At 39.3% G+C, this 20,902-nt stretch overlaps 2 protein-coding genes across 3 annotated transcripts in view; both read right to left on the reverse strand.

Annotated features, from left to right (window-relative positions):
- HEN2 (RNA helicase, ATP-dependent, SK12/DOB1 protein) overlaps positions 1-2,411 on the reverse strand; it is a 31,996-nt gene extending 29,585 nt beyond the window's left edge. The window contains exons 1-3 of one of the 2 annotated variants that reach the window (XM_087686304.1): positions 2,173-2,411; positions 604-1,684; positions 73-387 (exon numbers count right to left, since the gene is read on the reverse strand). In XM_087686304.1, coding sequence (XP_087542430.1) covers positions 73-387; positions 604-1,662 — 1,374 coding nt within the window. In that variant the 5' untranslated portion in view covers positions 1,663-1,684; positions 2,173-2,411. The remainder of the gene's footprint in view (positions 1-72; positions 388-603; positions 1,685-2,172) is intronic. The other variant, XM_087686303.1, reaches the window with a different exon arrangement.
- Positions 2,412-18,347: 15,936 nt separating this feature from the next.
- On the reverse strand, positions 18,348-18,854 carry LOC148030041 (uncharacterized). Its single transcript, XM_087687353.1, has 2 exons — positions 18,744-18,854; positions 18,348-18,644 (listed from the first exon to the last, which is right to left on the reverse strand). The coding sequence occupies exons 1-2, from the start codon at positions 18,852-18,854 to the stop codon at positions 18,348-18,350; spliced, it is 408 nt and encodes a 135-aa protein (XP_087543479.1).
- Between the last annotated feature and the right edge of the window lie 2,048 nt (positions 18,855-20,902).

The raw sequence follows: 20,902 nt of genomic DNA on the forward strand, positions 1-20,902 counted from the left end.
AAATGGTCCATCATTTTTGTGTGAAGTCATTGTCAAATAAGGATATCCAGAATGCTTCTTTAGTATACCCACTGTTTCAGTAGCAAACAATGCTTTTATCAAGCCTTCTTGGAACAAAATCTCAACCACCTCTTTCACAATAGGAAGTAGACCTGAATGATGCATTGCTATGCCTTTCTCCAACAGAGGTAAGATGGAAACTATTGGAGGTAGCTCCCTGTCCTCCTCATTGAGGCATTGTATTGCATTATTAAAGACATCCCTCACCACAGATTTTTCCTCTTCTGAATTAAAGTCTAATTTGTGCATTGCTGTGGCATACTGTTCACATTCACGGCGACTGAAGCTGAAAACGATTACAGGCTGAAATTTTCTTTCCATTATCATCTGAAAGTAAGAATAAATTTAAAATAAGTCTCCCAAGCATTAAAAACTTTGAAAAGTTAGCACAAAATGTTCTTCATAAAGCAAGGTCTCGGTGACACTCGGTAAATAATTCGTTAGCATTGGAATAAAGATCTCCTAAAACTTGGAATTTCCGACCTTGGATAAATAAGTACAACCTTTATAAGCTGAAAACGTATTAACTTGACAACAACCTACCTTTACTATTTTATAGATATCTGTTCCCACATTTGCACCACTGCCAGCACCCCTTCCTTTTCCTGTCCTCCCGCCCCTTGTGCCCCTTCCCATTCCTCTTCCACCTCCATTGGGAGAGGTCAAGCCATCCTCCTGGTCGGCTTCCTTTGAAAATGTTGTGACTAATTTGTTAAAGCTATCCTCTCTAAACTGGCCCTTCTCATCAACAATAAGATACAATCCTGAACCTCCTACAGGAAAAGCATAATGCTGCAGTGGTGTTGGCCTGAAGTCAGTGTACACAACATGGCACGGCTGTTTGTGCAAACAGCATATCCATTCTGCAAATTCAGTTGCATTGGACATTGTAGCTGACAAGAACACCATTTTTATAGCTGGAGGAAGAAAAATTATACTTTCTTCCCACACAACACCTCGTTCTCTGTCTCTCATGTAATGAATTTCATCAAAGATAACCCAAGCAACCTCCTTAAGAACTTCAGAGCCTCTGTAAAGCATCCCTCTTAGAATTTCTGTTGTCATCACAATACAGCTTGCATTGGGGGCTATAGAAACATCTCCAGTCATCAGCCCCACATCACTGAATTCCTGACTAAGTTCCCTATACTTTTGATTACTCAGAGCCTTCAATGGAGACGTATATATTACCCGTTGCTTATCCCTGAATGACATGGCAATCGCATACTCCGCCACAGCTGTTTTACCTGCCGAAGTATGTGCTGACACAAGAACTGATTCATTTCGCTCCAGACAGGCCACTGAGATTTCCTGAAATGGATCCAATGTAAACGGATACTTCTTTGCACCCTCCCCCCTATAAACTGGATTGTCTATAGTTCCATAGGTCTCCTCGTCTTGTGTTGGAACATAACCTGGCGGAACAGCAACTTCGTGGACACAGGTACGTGCAATATTTCGACGTTTAGGATCTGATGCCAATGTAATTTTGACGCTCTCAATTGAAACTTTTGTAGAGCCATTTACATCTTCTGGACTTTTCCGTTTTCCTGGCCCCACATCAGGTGTTCCTTGAGTTACTTTTGACCCTTTTGAGTCCATTTTCTTCTAGGACATTGTGAATCTGCAACAAGACAGATAAAGATTAGTTTACTGTAAACAGTGTACTGCAACAAATCAAGTGCTAATGTTCAAAAAGCCACTCACAGTAACATTAAAGCAGGGAGGCTAGATCAGCCTGTTAGACTAATTATGACGAACTGCCTTTGCTACTACTGCTAAAGCCACGGTAATTTGGACAAGCTTGAATATGCATGTTATATAGCATGCAATCTGTGCATGGATTCACCAGTGTAATTCATATAACAGTCCATATGATTGGGATTAAATGCTTAGGAAAACACAGTTTTAGCCATAATCCCAACGACTTTACACCCTTGAAGGCAAATGCCGCTCGAGTAACATCCCGCTGCAAATTCGAATCAGAATTTGTGTGCTGAAAATGCATTTTTCGGGTCCGTTATGGCGAGCGCACTTGCTAGTCGAGTAATTTGCACCGTAATCAGCTCAGGTTTTAATCCAACTCGCATGATTGAGGTGAGAGAAGCTTACTCTGAGTGTGACGCCAGGGAATGTGAAGAGCCGAGAAACCCTAAATTTCAGCCACAGAAGCTGCAGAAACCTCGAAAGCTTGTCTGTCGTCGGGACGATGGCACTCAATCTGAATGTTTTCCTGTTTTGAGAATAAACCTTTTGTTCTCCCTGCAACACGAGTGACTAGACTAGCAGCAACAATATTAACAAACTTTCCAATAACAACTCTGAACCCTAAGCTTAACACTTCACCACCCATGCAAAGAATGGAAGCAACTGCCTTTAACTAAATCATCCCAAAGTGTAACGTTTAATATTGGCCATGTGGACTTCCATACTTGGGAATTATGGAATAGTACGAGTGACTTTTTCACTTACACATGCTAGGGACTTTGCCGCCCAATTCCATCAACTTGCACATGGTACTTATGCAAGTTGATCAATTGTCATCCACGCACAAGTCCATTTCATAGGGCCCCATTACATGTCGAACTACAAACAAGTGAAAGAAAGCAAGACAAACACAAAGAGAGAGAGAGAGAGAGAGAGAGAGAGAGAGTCAATCACATTTCCTCTGCTTCTCCACAAGAGTATCTCCATTGTTCTCCCTTGAGCCTTAGGCCTACTATACCATGGCATCAACTTTACTAGGTTTGCCCCATCCTCGCACGGGTTTACTTGATCACATCCACTCATGCACGTAATTTTTACATGCATGTATTATGCTCTAGCTTTTATGCCTTGCATGTAGTAGCTTCTCTTTGAGATAATCATTGTAGAGCACTACATCTTACTTCACTCACTACAAAAGGTATTTGGCTCTCAAAATGCACCTTTCTTTATCTTTAGATCCCCTTACATTACAGAAAGTGTGATGTTATTAACCTTTATGATTATTACATACATAGTACTTAAGATGCACCCTTTCTAAACACAAACTTACAACGGCAGTCCGCCTAATTTCATCTTCCAAGAAAAACATTCCTTTATTTTCCCAAGGCAACTTGTCTTTACAGACCCGTGCCATCAATTTTCCAGCAATCACAAGCGCTTGAATTAATCATCCAAATCACATCCACAATCAGTTTAATGCAAAAGCATTTTTAGATGTTATTCAATCCATCGACAAAAGAAAATAATGGTGTCCTTTTCTAAACATTGCAGGAATAATCGCGATAACCTTCCATTGCACATTTGGTCTTCCCCTTGGGATCTAAGTGATTCCATGCAAAATTTACTTAACACTTCCTCTATTCGGCATAACAAGAATAAATTCTACTAACATGTAGAAGCTTGTTAACTAAGGAATTCATCAATTTTAATAGCCAACAAAATGAGATTACCCTACCTCATAAAGGCTTAAACTTTGAAGCAATGCATAGAAACGAGAATATGAGATCCATCTTTACTAAGAAGGCCCTTAGCTTTCGCTAAGGCATGGCCTAGCATGATGTTGGTAGCCTCACTACATGTAGCTTGCCATGGATGGTTGATTACATTTTTGGGTAAAGGTGAAGGCAATGTATGTCTTTATCGTGCAAGGTGATAACTAAGGTATTAGATGCTCACTCTCAAAAGATGCAGTTAAGATACATGCATACATAATTGGCGAGACGATGGATACATTAAGCATATGCAATGCAACTTCTAACTAGAGGAAAGTGTATTACATAACAATACTAAAATCTACTAACATGTAGAAGCTTCTAAACTAAGGAATTGATCAATTTTAATAGCCAAGGGAATGAGATTACCCTAAATCACAAAGGCTCGAACTTTGAAGCAATGCATAAAAACAACAATATGAGATCCATCTTCACTAAGAGGGCCCTTGGCTTTTCGCTAAGTCATGATAGCCTTGCTACATGTAGCTTAGCATGGATGGTTGATTACATGTTTGGGTGCATACATAATTGGTGAGCCAATGGATACTCATTAACTCTCAAAAGGTGATAACTAAGGTGTTAGATGCTCATTCACTCTCAAAAGTTGTAATTAAGATATATGCATACATTATTGGCAAGACGATGGATACATTAAGCATATGCAATGCAACCTCTAACTAGAGGAGAGTGTATTACATAACAATAATAAAATCTACTAACATGTAGAAGTTTTTAAACTAAGGAATTGATAAGTTTTAATAGCCAAGGGAATGAGATTACCCTAAATCACAAAGGCTCGAAAATTGAAGCAATGAATAAAAACAACAATATGAGATCCATCTTTACTAAGAAGGCCCTTAGCTTTCGCTAAGTCATGATAGCCTTGCTACATGTAGCTTAGCATGGATGGTTGATTACATGTTTGGGTGCATACATAATTGGTGATGCAATGGATGCATTAAGCATATCCATTGCAACCTCTCACTAGATATGGCATGGAATAAAAATACATTTTTTTCTTTTTAAGTCGTTAAACAATACCAAAAGGTTTAAGATCACCCAATGAATGCCATTTAGAATTGCTGAGAGGGCAGGTATTAATATTGTGTGCAAGCATATGTGTTGCTTGTGCACTTTCATAATGTATATAGATCATTGTCTTCCAAGAGTAGTGTTGGTAGAAAAACTATCTTTGATATATTGAACCTCGTCTTTAGAAAACTTTACTAATATTTACTACTTTTTGTTATAAGTAGTCTAATACGAAAATTTGAGAAAAAAATTTGGTCACTTCTCAATTGTCCCATTGGTCACACAAAAAATGATTTCTAACATAACCCATAAAAGAGCCAACTACTCCACCAAAAGGGTAGACCTTGAGTTTGCATCTATCTTCACGAGAAACAAAACTAACTATATGAAGTTTGGACACTTGTAATTTGTAGCACCCAAGTACTTTCTCTCTTTGGAAATGCCACATACATCTATCAAAAGCATTTTGTTAGTAATACAATGGTTTACACTAACTGTGAGATTCAAAATAGGAATTTGATGCTTTTCAAACATTTGTTTGTTTTATGACATAGCTTTCTTATCATTATCAAACATCTTATAACAACAATAAGCAAAAATCAAAACACACAACGAGAGGTACATTCAATGTGAGGAGTTTTTCCATTGAGGGTAGTCTCTCTCTCTCTCTCTCTCTCTCTCTCTCTCTCTCTCTCTCTCTCTCTCTCTCTCTCTCTCTCTCTCTCTCTCTCTCTCTCTCTCTCTCTCTCTCTCTCTCTCACATTGAAATTTTGAGGTAGATGAAGGCATTACAAACTAAACTTTTGCTAAAATCACAAGGAAACTACACCCAACACATGAAAGTCAACAACCATTTCAATTGCATAACAATACTTCTAATGTTGCACATGCAACTTGGGTCAAATTTGTCAACATTGAGCATGTAATTCTAATCACATATCTTTGAAAAGTAGGTTCTTTATAAGCTCGTCTTAATTTTAAATAGGGTCTATTCACCTAAGGACCAATATGGGCACATGGTTAGCACCCATTTAGGTCTTAGAAGGAGAGAGATAATAAGTACTTTACCAATAGGTGAGAAGATTGACTCACTCCAAATGCGCGTTCCAATTAGCCATGCTATCCTCGTTCTTCTATTGCGGTCTTTAAGCAACCGCATTGCCTTGCCTGTTTCATGTCTAGTCACTCTACTTAACGAATAATATTGTGGAATATATACAATGCTTATGACCATGAAAGCTAGAGGGCATGTTCACTAGATCTCTTTTGGTTGGCCTTTAGGTGTGACCATGTATACATAGCCAACATGTGCAACTACATGCATCCACAATGTCCTCCTTTACCCCATAAGGACCAAACTTAGTCTTTTAAGCAATATTCAACATGCCTTTACCCTATCAACAAAATCACACAAAGACCACATTTATAAATCTTTAGACTTGCACATGTTGATATCATCAAGATGCTCTCATATGAATACACATTTGTAATGCTAAATTGATACATTGTCACTCATGCAAGTTAACATGAATAATGAAGTTGTGTTCACTTGTTTACCATGCTTACCTTGTCAAAGACTCTTCAAATACGTATGTGATAAGTATATAGGCATGTCCAAGTTAAGTAGAACCAAAAATCTAATACCCTCAAAGAAGGCCTGGAAACTTTTGTGTTTTAATAATAACACTACAATTCTTTATTATGTGTTTTATTGAAAAACCAATAAAGCCCTTAAAAATGGTGTGTTTTGAAAGAGATGTTTATTTCTTAGGGATGAGTTCATGATGCATTACATTACAACACAATTTTGATGAGATGTCATTGGAAATAGATATAAACTTAGATGAGCTTTTGGTATATAAGTAGATGTCATGGGCAAGAAGTGCTAGGTTGACTTTGACATCAATTGTGTTTTTGTCTAGTGAGATGACATATGCATTGTTGACATCACCATCACAATGTTTATCCTTACCCACTCTAGCAAAGCTTAGAAATCTTATAAGAATAACGAGGGTTTTTAAGGATGAGCTCAATGTATACTCCATTTTTTGAACATTTACCTCAAAGAAATGTTAACACAAAATGTAAAATTGGCTAGATATTCATGAGAATATGACAACCCAAGATGTAAATTTAGTACCCATTTTAAAGTTTCTCTTGTGATTATTTATCTTTATAACAATTCCAACATTGCACCAACTCGACAATATATAAACAACTCTCTGCTTTGTCAAGGTGAGCAACTTTGTTAATGTTTAGCACTAATCTTATCTAAAATTTTAAAGTTACTTTAAAAGTTCACATGTGTATTAAATTGGATTTGGTCACCTAAGCACCACGGGCAATGGCATGTTCCTCACTTTTTGGTGGGCTTTGGATATCACCACCTATGCCTAGTCCATACATGCAACCCCATGCATCCACAACATCCTTTTTTCTCATAGGGCACCACACTTAATCTTTTAAGAAATATTAAACATGTCTTTGCCCTATCAACAACAATCGTACCACTAATACATTTATATGCATTTGGGCTTTCGCATATTCATATGCATCATGACACATATGAACATGTGCATTATCTTAAGCTTCTCACCTTTGGAGGATGCTAGTAGCAAGTACGTTCTTATGTAGGTCCTAGTTGCACTTGGCAAGTATGCACCCAAAAGCATAACCCAAGCCATACAACAAAATACGGTTTGCTTTCCAACACTCCACCCTACCACCCACTATGCTTCAATGATATGACCTGAGGAACATCAATCTTTGCAAAAAAGATTTCTTCCACTTTATTCTTGATATACCCAACCTAAGTACACTCAAATTTATGAAAGGCTCTCTTAACTTGCAAAGTCATCACAAATGGGAATATGTTAATAAGCTATAAAGGTAGCCCTCAAGCTTTAACCCACATAGTTGATTCTTACATGTATGAAATACTAATTTTCTTCCACTTTATTCTTGATATACCCAACCTAAGTACACTCAAATTTATGAAAGGCTCTCTTAATTTGCAACATCATCACAAATGGGAATATGTTAATAAGCTTTAACCCACATAGTTGATTCTTACATGTATGAAATACTAATTTTACTAGTTTGCAAGGCAACTACTTATCTAAAAAATATGGTAGACAAGTAGATATAGTAAAGCCTACAAAAGTATTCCTTAAAGGAACTTGATGTGATGCATAGATACTGTATATATTTGGAGAAGAGTTTGATGGTTCAAAATCAAGACCACATACTCATGACTCATAGACACTATAATTAATAGAAGTGAGAATGTAACTTGACTTGTAGTACCGTCAACTTCAAAAAACCCTCACCACCTAATTGCAATCACCCAACTACCATTGAAAGCTTCTCCTTGATCTCTTCTTCCATCTTTTCCTTAGTTTTCCCCATTCTCTAATAAATACTCTTCTTGCACAAACCTAAGATTCAGCTTCACCATCAACATGCTTGGTGGAATGCAAAAATGGCCAAACCCATAACCTTGATCCATCTTCTTGAGAATCATTATATGAAAAAGATCACCACCCTAGAATAAACATAGAAAAGTGGTTTTGATCCATTCCAAACATACGTTGTCCATAACTACTCCAATTTTTCAAATCCTAAGAGTAAGTTATGTTATGTTGCTACCATTAGACACATCTCCCATGACATGCTAGCATTTGGGATAACTATGGCCATAGGCACATGGAACCTCATAATGCCACAATCACATTAGGATGAATCCTACACTCAACAATAATAGTCACAAGATACCCTTTAGATGTGCAACATTAAGGTGTATGGGTTCTAAGTAGTAGTATGGATGTGTTTGATTGGTGTTTTGTGCAACCAAAACATAGAAATACGTCTCACAATCATTGTAGCTACTCAATAATCTATGCCTCCACCTGGTTGAAGATAGGGCCATTGAGTTTTCTCACCTTTGATATGTGCACTAGCCTCCTACCATGAGATCACGCTTGTTGAAAACCAGCATAGGGAGGAGGAGCAACATCCATGTACCTCCCCCAATTGCAATAGATAGGGAGGAGGAATTCCATGATTAGCAATAGCAATACTACACACACACGCACGCACACACACACACACATACACATGCACGCACGCACACACACACACACGCACGCACGCACACACACACACACACACACACCCACGCACGCATGCATGCACGCACACGCACGCATGCACGCACGCACACACACACACACACACACACACACACACACAGAAGAGGAGAGAGGTATTAGTAGTAGTAGTTTGAATTAATACAAAAAGAATAGAGATTATGTCGATTTGAAGATAACATCGAAACTACATAGTTAATGGTACATCATTGAATGATTTAGATATCATCAAGGGTGTCTTTTGGGGTTATTTACCTCAAGGAGATGTTGAATGAGTGAGATGAGGTTGAAAGAGCTCTTTCAAAGGAGGTAGAGTAGGCAAGGTAATACTTTATCAATGTTTTGCAACTAGGATGGAAGGGAACTAGCTTGCTCACCAAATTGAGGCTTTAATCCTAGCATAAGCAATTTCGAATGAACTAGATACCCAAACTTCATGGGATCTAGTCTCCATTACTATTCCTCTAGGAGATTTATTGAAATTTTTCTCAATATTTAAGGACCACTTGTTGAAGATAATCCACCAGATTGGCCCATTCTATTAGAGCCTAAAGTTGTGGCATTGGTTGCATCTACATTGGAAGAAGAAGGTGCAGTCTTTAGGACCGTTGTCTGACCATACCATTTTGATCATCTCTCTTTGATTCCAGAACCAGGTCCTCAACACTATCTTGTTGGATAGTGGGTTCAGACTCAACATCATTACGATGGCCACTTTTGTAGAGATTTGGGGTTGATGAAATGGGTGCCAACCCCATTCCTTGTTTGAATGGAAAATCAACAAAGAGTGTGGCCACTTGGCATGAGCCAATTAGTCCTAATGGAGGTTGCTAGTGTACCATTGTTGATTTCCTTCGTAGTTCTTAACATGGAGCATGCAAGTGAAGATTACCACATTTTGCTTGGACTACCTTGGTTGCGGTAAGCACATGTCAATCACAATTGGGATTGTTACCAACTGACTATCCACCAAGGTCACAATAAAATCCGGATCTTCTCAAACAAGATTTTGCTTCCATCAGTAGCATGTTGCCAGTCACAAAGACTATTGACATAGTGGAAGGCTTGGATGATGATGAGGAAGATGCGTTATTGGAAACTAATGCCCACTTGGAATCATTTTGCCTAGTGGATGTGTTCTAGATTAGCCAACAATACATGGATCCGCACTCCCCACTCAATCTTGCCCAGGAGCCAGAATCAACCCAAGAGCTGATTCTTAATGACTTAGAAAATTAGAATCTAGACTTTGAGGTAGAAGTGGCTCAAGCTAAAGCTATAGCCGATAATAAATTTTTGGATGTGCTCTGATAAGAAAGAGAATTTGAAGCTCAAAATGTAGAAGGTCACGAGAGTCAAGGAGGATGCTCTCACCATAATTTACCTTGGCTTGGATGAAACAAAGCCAGTCAAAATTAGTGTGTAGCTTGACTTGTGCAACCAACTAGTTGCCCTCCTAACCGAATTCAAATATATTTTTTAACTGGGATTACTATGAAATGAAGGGATTGGATCCTCAATTTTACTACCACCAAATTCCTTTCAAATCAAATGTTATACCAGTCTACATGCAAATATATCAAATGAATCCCCACATGGTAAAGCTAATGAAAGAAGAGTTGGATCAACTCTTCTAAGTTGGCTTCATCACCCCCGTGGATTGGGCAGAGTGGATCTTGCCCATTGTCATTATTCCCAAAAAAAATAACAAGCTCAAAATTTGTGAAGATTACAGGAAGTTGAGTGTTGCAAAAATTCCACATCCGTTCCTTATCCCGTACTTGACAACATCTTGATGAGGTTGTTGGTCATGAGAAGTACTCATTTTTTTATGGATTCAATGGTTACAACTAGGTTAGGCTTGCTCTGGAGGGTCAATTGCTTTCACCATGGCTTGGGGTGTGTATGTTTGTATAGTAATGTGGTTTGGGCTAAAGAATATCCTTGCTTCCTTTCAGCGAGATGTGCAGGAAATATTCAAGCCCTCCCTAACAAAATTCATGTGGGTCTTCTTGGATGACTTCAATGTCTTTGAAACACTCTTGCTTCACTTACATCATCTTCAGCTTTGTTTCATCAGATGTTGAGAAGCCATCTAAGTCTAAATCCCATGAAATGCATCTTTGTAGTGAAAGGCAATGTTAGGTCACAGAATTTCTAGCAATAGCATTGTTGTGGATCCCAACAAGGTAGTTGCCATCATGTAGGCCCCCACTCCTAACTCCCTAACTGTAGAGCTACAATTTCTAGGGCAAGTGCGGTGGTGCGAATGACACTTGTGCCTTTTGGCCCACGTAGCTATTCCCTTCAATTAGCTCACACACAGTCCCAAGGTATCTTTCCACTAGAATGAGGCAATAGACCTTGCATTTTGACAACTTCGACTACTCCATTCCAAGGCCCTAGTATCGATTCTATTGAATTGGACAAGGCCTTTCCATGTCTTTGTAGATGCCTTCGATAGGGCAATAGGCAATGTGCTTATGCAATAGGATGCAAATGGTTGGTTCCAATCCATTTTTTATGCTAGCAGATGGCTCTCTACTACTAAGAAAAAATTTTGTGACAGAAAGGGAATGCCTCAAAATGATTTATTTTGTGAAGAAATTCCACACCTACTTATTTGGCCATTCTTTTGTCTTCCATGTGGATCACTCTGCTTTGGTCTATTTAGTCAAGCAACAAAATGTCACAGAGGATGACTGGCCCACTCGATCCTATTACTATAATTTTTTTATTTCAAGCTTGTACATCGACTTGGTGCCGAGAACATGTGATTGCCAACTTCTTGTTCCGGCTTGATTTCAAAGAAGCTTCAATTAGAGTAGATGATGACTTTTTGGATGCCCAACTATTCCATGCAATCATTGAAAACCTAGAATCTAACCCACCCAATCCTCCCTAGAAATGGTATGAAGAATTATTGGTCTTCTTGGACTCATGACAAGTCTCAAATCACATTTTGATGTACCAATGCAAATGAATAGCTCTCCGGAGCGTGTGTTTTGAATCAGTCCTAGGCTAGCCTACCACATAACATTTTTCGAAGTGCTACAGTGTGTGGTTCTACCTATGGAAAAGGAGGTGGTCATGAAAGAAGCTCACTAAGGCATAGCTAGAGGTCACTTTACGGTTGATGTTATAATCCTGAAGATCCAACAAGCAAGACTATGGCGGCCTACTATACATGGAGATGTCAACTGATTTGTCCAAAAGTGCAATGCATGCCAATGACTTGGTCAACCTTTGTCTCACGACTGGTTTCCCTTTCACCCAATCTTGTCACTAGAGCCCTTTCAAAAATGAGGACTAGACTTGGTTGGCCCTATCAAACTTGCCGCATCATACACCAAAAATAGGTATATCCTTATAGCAACGGACAACTGCACAAAGTAGGTTGAAGCATGGACACTACCCAACAATTCTGCATAAGCAGTAGCCAAGTGCATCTTAAAGGAAATCTTCATCCTCTATGATTGTCTGGTTGAATCAGTTAGTGACAGGGGAAGGTAAATTGTAAATAAGATCATCAAGTATATGACTTCCACCTTCTTGGTAATTCACAAGAAATTTTCCCTATACTATCCACAAGCTATTGGTCTAGTTGAATCTACCAACAAAAATTTGTGTAAAATACTTACCAAGTTGGTCAAGCATCATAAAAAATATTAGGATACCAAGCTCCCAATAGCACTTTGGGCTTACTGCACTTCATGAAAAGTGGCTATAGGCCTCACTCCATACAAGCTTGCCTTTGGCATTGAGGCAATTACTCCTCTGGAATGCGTAGTCCCAAGTTTTCGAATTGCTATCAAAGATCACCTTCTTCCTTAGGAAACCCTCCCATTCTGAATAGAAAACCAAGCTCAACTTGATGAGGATTGACTCAGAGTTCCTACCTCCTATCCAAAGTATAGTCAAGGCAGAAGCACCAAGTAGATTGCCTTTCCAAAGAGTAGCTCTTCGAGCACAAACAAGCCATCTTGGTCTTCCACACTCGCATGGGCAAGCTTCCTGAAAATTTGAAAATGCAGTGAAGTGGCCCATTTTGGATCTTGAAGTTCCAATCATGCCCTCAAGCTTGGCCGCTTTTTTCCATCCTCACTATCTCCACCTTCCTAAAGCTTTTCCATGCACAATTATTTGTAGCAAATGTGGATGCTTTGAGCCACCAAACCCTCCCTGGTCATGGTATGAAGAAATGACGGCTTGTCACACTCATTATTCCTTATGGCCCTATCTATTGACATGGTAAACATGTATTGGCCACATTCAAACCACCCACTTGCCATGCTTCTGTTAAAATATTGAGAATGCATGCTATGGAGGATCATTGATGAGCAAATAGACAATCATAATGAGGCAGAAGCATTGACAAGGAAGAACAACTAATATTATCCAAGCATAATGCAAGTACAACTGATTGATAATGACTGATTGAATGAGTGTGGGGATGAGTGCCTTTTATAGGCTTATAGTAGGTGGTATTCGTAGGTGGAGATAGGCGGAAAGGGACCATGTTATTCAACAACTGTGGTTTTAATAAACCGTGCATACATGGCCTAGTCTAAGGCTTTATTTGCTGTATGTTTCTTTGCCTTGTTTGTCCCATACAAAGAGGCTATGGTGGATGTGATTGCACATTTCTCAACACCCCTCCTCAATCACAACTAGAAAGGACACTAAGTATACAGAGGCTGTTGTGAGTAGAACCTTGCTAAGTGTAGACATGGAAGAAAAAAACCATACAAAGCTAGAGGCTATTACAAGGCCTCACTAAGTGTGTAGAGGCTACATGAGGAGTTTAGGAGCTTATGGTGGGAACATAAGGCAAGACCACATGTTTAAACGTTAAAAAATTCTATCATCAGAAAATGAGCTGCAAACGAGGGACTGATGAGTCTTATCCTTTTGTTCTTGGGGTTTTTCTTCTCCTTCTTCTTCAATGTTGTCTTCATCTTCTTTGACTGTAGCAAGATATGCTCTTTGAGACTTTTTCTTAGCATAGCAAAATCACTCAATATGCTCGGATTTCTTACAAAAGTCACAGACTACGCTCTTCTTCCTTTCACATAGAGGAGTTGTTGGTCTCCTTTTGGGATGCTTGTTTCTCCCTTGTTCTTGATCTTCTTTTCCTCTTCCAGGAGAGAGGCTTTGATGTCCACAAGTTTTAGCTTTGGCATGTTGACTAATGTGGTAGACACATTATCAAACTCAGGTGGAAGACTTTTGAGAAGCACTCCAATGCAAATGTCTTCATTCATCTTCAAGTTGATTCCTGCGAGTTGTGTCAACAAGCTTTCCATATAATTCAAATGAGTTGAGGATTTTGAATGAGCTCCAAATAGGGTTTCTAATTGATCCCATGTCGCGTAAGAGGTTTCACAATCATCAACATGATGAATGTAGTTGTCATCAAGTTTGAGCTTGATAATAGCTTGAGCCTTATCATCATTTTTATCCCATACGATTGAAAGTGTAGCTTCCCTTGGTTTCTTCTCTTGACCACTTGTGATTAACCACAAGCCTTTCTTCATTAAGATCAGTTTGATCCTAGTTTGCCATGTATGGAATCCAACACCATTGAATTAGGATGTCGGAGAGTCTTTGCCCATTTTGAGATTGCAAGATTAGCAACAAATCAACTCCAAAAAATTCAAATTTTAGTTGAGCACAAGTGTTAAGAAGAATTAGGTGATTAGTATCAAGAGATAGTAGGTGATTTAGTGACTGTGATGCCCTTGAATTCGGAATCTTCAAGATCTTGCAAGTCTGAGTCTTCCCCCCCTTGATTTGATGCTGGAGTTGCAAAAAAAACTGAGAATAGTCCAGCAGAAGTGTTGAATTTGAGTGTGTCAAAGGACACACGAGGATTAGTGTTAATCAACACTAGTATTAAGAGATACAATGTAGTTGGCAGTTGATGTTGAATCTTCTTCTTGCTAATTTGAAGTGATAACTTAGCTGGGAAATCAGTGTTGTAGTAGATCAGAGGGTTAGTGACATTACTAAGCCAAAGGAAGTAGGAAAATGAATAAAAAATTGATATTTGAGGTTGATGGCTATAGAGTCTGCATTGGGGTTTTTGGGGGCAGCTTGGTTTTTCAGCTTCTATGAATTGAATACTTTATCATTTTCAAAAATTTCTTGATAAAAATGGAGCTTAGGAAGTAGGCTATCAAAGCCCTATGATGTTCATCAACATCGCGATGTGTGTAGGCAGAATCAAATGTATGAATGGCAGAGGATGCAGAAAATGGCAACAATTGAGTGAACGTGCAATGCTGGAGCATACATTCAATAATGTTGGGCTTTGATGTGATGGGCAAGAGCGCCCTGAGTCAGGGAGTATTTTCCTAGAAGACACCACGAGCTGGAATGGCCTAGATAGGGAGATTCAAGTCCTCCACTGAAGGTGGATAGGTACGGAGGTAGGTGAGAGATTCATGGAAAAGTGGAGGGAGCCAGAAATTCAAATTGGAATGACTCAATTAGTGGCCTAATGACTCGTTAACTTAAAACCCACTTTGATACCATGTTAAAATACTGAGAATGCATGCTATGGAGGATCATTGATGAGCAAATAGACAATCATAATGAGGCAGAAGCATTGACAAGGAAGAACAACTAATATTATCCAAGCATAATGCAAGTACAACTGATTGATAATGACTGATTGAATGAGTGTGGGGATAAGTGCCTTTTATAGGCTCACAATAGGTGGTATTGGTAGGTGGAGATAGGTGGAAAGGGACCATGGTATTCAACAACCATGGTTTTAATAAACCGTGCATACATGACCTAGTTTAAGGCTTTATTTGATGTATGTTTCTTTGCCTTGTTTGTCCCATACAAAGAGGCTATGGTGGATGTGATTGCACATTTCTCAATACATCCACCCCCCTCATAAGCAAAATTTTCATAAGCCTTTCTCTTCATTGTGACTCCTATTTTCAACTCTTTGTGCTCTCAATGCCCTATCATACTTGTCCTTTCCTTGCCTTAGATCACTTCTTACCACCAATGGCATCGGTCTCCTCTACCCTTTGCCTCAATACAGTTCCCCATCTCACCCCCCCGAGAATAAGAAGCTCATGATATGTGGGTATATAGCCTATGCCTTAATGCCTTCCTTGTGCTCCAATGGGCGATGACCTCGGTGCATCCTAATATAGAGGCCATCTTGCTTTAGTTGCATATGTGCACCTCATTCACTAGGGAAGGTAGCTTGCAGTTCTACGTAACAACCCCAACAAATAACTATAGAAGACATACTTGCCATCTAAGGGATTATAGTTGCCATTGCCCACACCATATCAAAAGTAGGCCCCTCGAGTTTCAGCCAAAGCAATTTGGACTTCAAGTCCCACATTACTCAACTCAAGTAGTCTATCTAGGCCCAATAGCACCCTACAGAGGAGAAAATGCAGATCGCCAACCACTCCATTGATACTAGTGATGTGAATGCTATCCCAACAGTCCCCATAGCCACCTTGGCCCCTCACCTCACATCTTTCTAGGGACTCATGTTTTTGACAAAGTTCTATCCAAAGACTACCCTACAATGCCTAAAATATTTGACAAAAGGTCTCAAATGCCACCAGTTGTTGTAGCAATAGGTTTAGTCCTCGCAAAGTAAAGTGTAGCAAGTGCAAAAAGATAATGAGGCCCTCCAAGCCCAAGTTCAATAGTAGTAGGAGGAGCTTCACAAGTAGCGGCAACATCTCCAAGCCTATCACGAAGCCTAGTTGGATTTGGCTAACTTCCTCTAAGACCGGTACTAGCAAGACACAACGGATCTACATAATACTTGGGAAGATGTAATCTGGAGATTTTGGGCTACCTTCTTGGATCCTTCCTCCCAACTGTGCTACCTCTGCTGCATTGGGAACATGATTTACATGCCGATGCCAACCCTCTTGACTCTTGCCCCACCTCAATGCCACAATACCATCTATGTCCACCCTACAACCTCCCTTTTGTCGTGGTTCAATGGTTGCACTCTAGTAGCAAGCTATAACCTCCACCCCAACCCCTGTTCCCTGGGTGTGCATGTTGAGCTTGGCAAGGTTCCAGTAGCCTCTTCTCGCACTTTGATTGCCAATAGATGTTGCATCTTGAGGCAAGGGAGGCCTTAAATCCCTTCTCATCCTTGAAGTGCAATAGCACAAAGAGAGGGAGCATGCCCTATGAACACCCTTCACATGGCTTGACATCACTACGATGTTGGATGTAGTCAGCAAAGAGAAGAACATCATCAAGGAGGAGGTCATTCTCCTTAGTGTTGATGAAGACTCCCTTGCAAGACCCATCTAGAACTTCTTTGACTTCCCTATCAGCACACCCTCTCAAGATTCCAAAAAGATCATGCTCATGGAGCACTACAAGACTCTTGAGCAATAGCATGATGAGGCCCTAAGTCATGCAGAGCAACTATCGCCAACTCTTGGTTGATGTTAAAATTGAGGTTAAGTATCTCATGAAGCACATCCTGCTAGCAATCCAAAAAAACTTGGACTGGACCATACAATGAGGAAAAATGTCTTTTGACCTCGATCCCAAACTTTGCACCTCAACTTAGGTGGTTGTTGTTGCTCCTACCCCAATCAAGAAAAAGCACACCTTGGTGAAGAAGTCCAAGGAGGAGGCCAAAGCCTAGTGCACACATGCAAAAGTAGATAAACAAGTAGAGGCAGAAGCTGTGATGATTGACATCAAGCTCTGTGTCAAAATGGAGCAACTGAAGGGGAGACTAATGCAGTTCAAGGCCCTGGCATCCAAGAACATGATGTGCATCTACTTCCTCCAAGATGCTACTAGCCATCAAGATGAATGAATTTTGAAACCTTGACATGATAGCTCATAGTATCAAGGATGGAGAACGATTGACTCTAGCAAGTTGTGTGGCTCGATGTAAAGAAAGACTAATCTATCAGTGGAGATGAATGAGAAATCAAAATATTCTAAGCTACACATAACAAGAAATATACCAAATTGAGATCCAAGCATGGCCATGCCATGGAACATCTTCTAATACCATAGCACAATGTAGCCATGAGCTGCAAACCTAGTACAAGAAGATGAAAGACAAGAAGATTTGGAAAATTATTGATAGTGCCAAAGAATGATGCTACATTAGCACTTCTTGCCTTTTTATACTAAACCCTAAAGCCCTCGTCTCTCTTAGCTTAAGTATTTACAAGGTTTATACTTGGAATAGGCTTCAACTCTCATATTGATAATTTGCTTCATTACAAATCATCCTCTCTTAGAGATGTTTTGTCCTCAAAATAGAAGATAATAATGTGGTAATAGGCAAGTTGTTAATGAAGCAAATTATGTCGATGAAGATCCATAAGCATGTGGAAGCACTTTGTGTGAAGAAACATCACAATGAATCTGAAACATTGAATTGACTCCTTGCTGTCCAAACACGACTGCATCAGTAAAATTGCCATAACTTTTGATCGGAGTGTCCAAATTCAGTGTTTGAGGCAAAGATGAAGTACACAACGTGAGGCATCATCGCATACCATCAACACCACTTTTTGATGTCAATAAGACAATTTAATTAATAACAATATTTTAAAACAACAAGCTATCCCTGCACAGACTATCATCATTCATCTTACAAAAGCCATGGAAGAGCATCCAAATAAGAAGAGGGTTGCCAAGTGGACTCTTCCATAGGCAGCCCCTTCCATTTGATCAAAAATTCAGTGAGAGTTTGGTTCCTAAGAACCTTTTCATGCTTCCCAATAATCTTCTCAAGTTCATAGACAATCAAACCGTCTTCATCAAGTGGTGGAAGCTCTTCAATAACTTGTACATCTTGCCCGATATACTTCTTCAATTGTGATACATGAAAAACATTATGTATGCGAGTAGTTGAAGGCAATTGGAGCTTATATGCAAGCTCTCCATTCTTTTCCAACACCAAACATGGGCCATAAAATCTGTGATGCAACTTGTTATTTCCACCCTTAAGGGATGCATAATGAGTCTTGGGCACCTCCAAGAAGACCCAATCTCCAACATCAAACTCCATGTGCCTCCTTCTATCATCAACATAGGACTTTGTGACATCTTGTGCCTTTCGTATGTTTTCTTTACATTGCTTCATAAGCATCTCCATTCTTTCTAACTCATCCTTTGCTTGTGGATTCGCGTCTTTGTGAAACATGACTGAAGGAATTTGAACCTTGTATCCATAGAGTGCTTCAAAAGGAGCCATCCCAATGCTCATATGATATGTGTTGTTGTAAAAAAATTCAGCAAGGTGCAGCCAATTATCCCAAGATGATTGCATGCCATGACAAAAATGTCTTAAGTATACTTCCACCCATCGGTTACCCTTTTGGTTTGACCATCAGTTTGAGTGTGGTAAGCGATACTTGGAGCAAGAGTAGTGCCCATGGAAGTAAACAAAACCTTCCAAAAATTTCCCATGAATCTAGTGTCTCTATCTGACACGATCCTCAAGGGCATACCACGTAGCTTGAACACTCCTTCCATGAATTGATCAGCTACTTGCTTTGCTGAAAATTGTATCTTGGTTGGAATAAAATGGACTAATTTGGTAAGTCTATCCACCACAACAAAAATGCTATTCCAACCATGCCTTATGGTAGGGAGGCCATAATAAAGTCCATTGAAATTTTGATCCATTTTCCTAGTGGGATAGGTAAGGGCTGAAGGAGACCGACTAGTAATAAATAAGAATCTTTATTTTGTTGACATTCCAAGCAATGTGAGACATACTCCTTCACGTCCCGCCATAGGCCTTTCCAATAGAAACTCTTGTGCACTTTGTCAAAAGTCTTAAAGAGACCAAGATGACCAGCCAAGGCCAAAGAATGCATTTCTTGAAGGACTTTTAGCCTAAAGTTGCTTTGATGGATCAAGTAGACCTTCCCCTTGTACCATAAAAGTTCATTATGCCATTTAAAGTTTGGATATTCTTCATTCACCCCTTGATGTAATTTCTGCATTATTGTGGCAGCATGCTCCTCCATCATATATTCCTCTTGTATGTCATTTATCCAATCTTTATATATAGTGGAGATGGTAGATACATTATATGCCCATATCCTAGAGAGCGCGTCTGCCACTACATTGTCTTTTCTAGGCGTGTATACTATCTCAAAATCATATGATTGAAGAGTTGCCAACCACCTTCTTTGCTTAGGAGACAAGTTGGGCTAAGAGAGGAAGTACTTCAACACCCTATGGTCACTTTTCACTTTAAAGTGACTTCCATAGAGGTAATGATGCCATTTTTTGACTGCATGTAGTATAGCTAGCATCTCTTACTCATATACATGTATTTGCCTCTCTTTTTTATCAAATTTTTTGCTCTCATATGCAATGACACCATGTTCTTGGGCTAAGACAGCCCCCAATCCTCTCCCACTAGCATCCTCATAGATCACAAAAACCTTAGAAAAGTCGGGACAAACCAATATAGGTGCTGAAATGAGGAGTTGCTTCACCTCATTGATGCTTTTGTCGGCTATTTCATCCCAAAAGAAAGCTTCTTTCTTTAACCTATTGGCCAATGGTGCAACCACATGAGCATAATTCTTGATAGATCTTCGATAGAAAGAAGACAAACCAAGAAAACCTCTCAATGAAGTAGTATTTTTTAGAGTAGGCCAATCTTTCACACATTGGACCTTTTTTGAGTCAATCTTGATGCCATTTTTTCCAACAATATGTCCCAAGTATTCTACTTCTTTGGCTATGAATGTACATTTGGTTGCTTTAGCAAACAACTTGTGACTCCTCAATATGTCAAAAACTTCTCTAACATGTTGTAAATGCTCTTCTTTTTCCTTGCTATATATCAATATGTCATCAAAGAACACCAAAACTATCTTGAACAAAAGTGGCTGAAGTATTTTGTTCATTAAAGCTTGGAATGTGGCTGGAGCGTTTGAAAGACCAAAGGGCATAACCAACAATCCCCTCTTGGTTCTAAATACAATCTTGTATTCATCCCCCTTCTTCATGCATATTTGGTGGTATCTCGATCGCAAATCGATGTGAAAAGACCTTGGCATCCTTCAATTCGTCCAATAGATCATCAATCCTTGGTATTGGATACCTATTTTTGATAGAGGTCTTATTCAAGTCCCGATAATCTATGCACATGTGGAATGAAACATCCTTCTTATTGACTAA

Source organism: Lygodium microphyllum, chromosome 10 (genome assembly GCF_053477565.2).
Source record: "Lygodium microphyllum isolate KBCC chromosome 10, Lygodium_microphyllum_v1.1.10, whole genome shotgun sequence".
Lineage (NCBI taxonomy): Eukaryota > Viridiplantae > Streptophyta > Polypodiopsida > Schizaeales > Lygodiaceae > Lygodium > Lygodium microphyllum.

Bases quoted from the DNA above. Each gene is read 5' to 3' on its own strand.
- LOC148030041 (XM_087687353.1), bottom strand. From the start codon at position 18,854: ATGGAGATGCTTATGAAGCAATGTAAAGAAAACATACGAAAGGCACAA. The intron at 18,645-18,743 runs GTCTTCTTGGAG...GTGTTGGAAAAG, and splicing joins AGTTTGATGTTGGAGATTGG to AATGGAGAGCTTGCATATAA.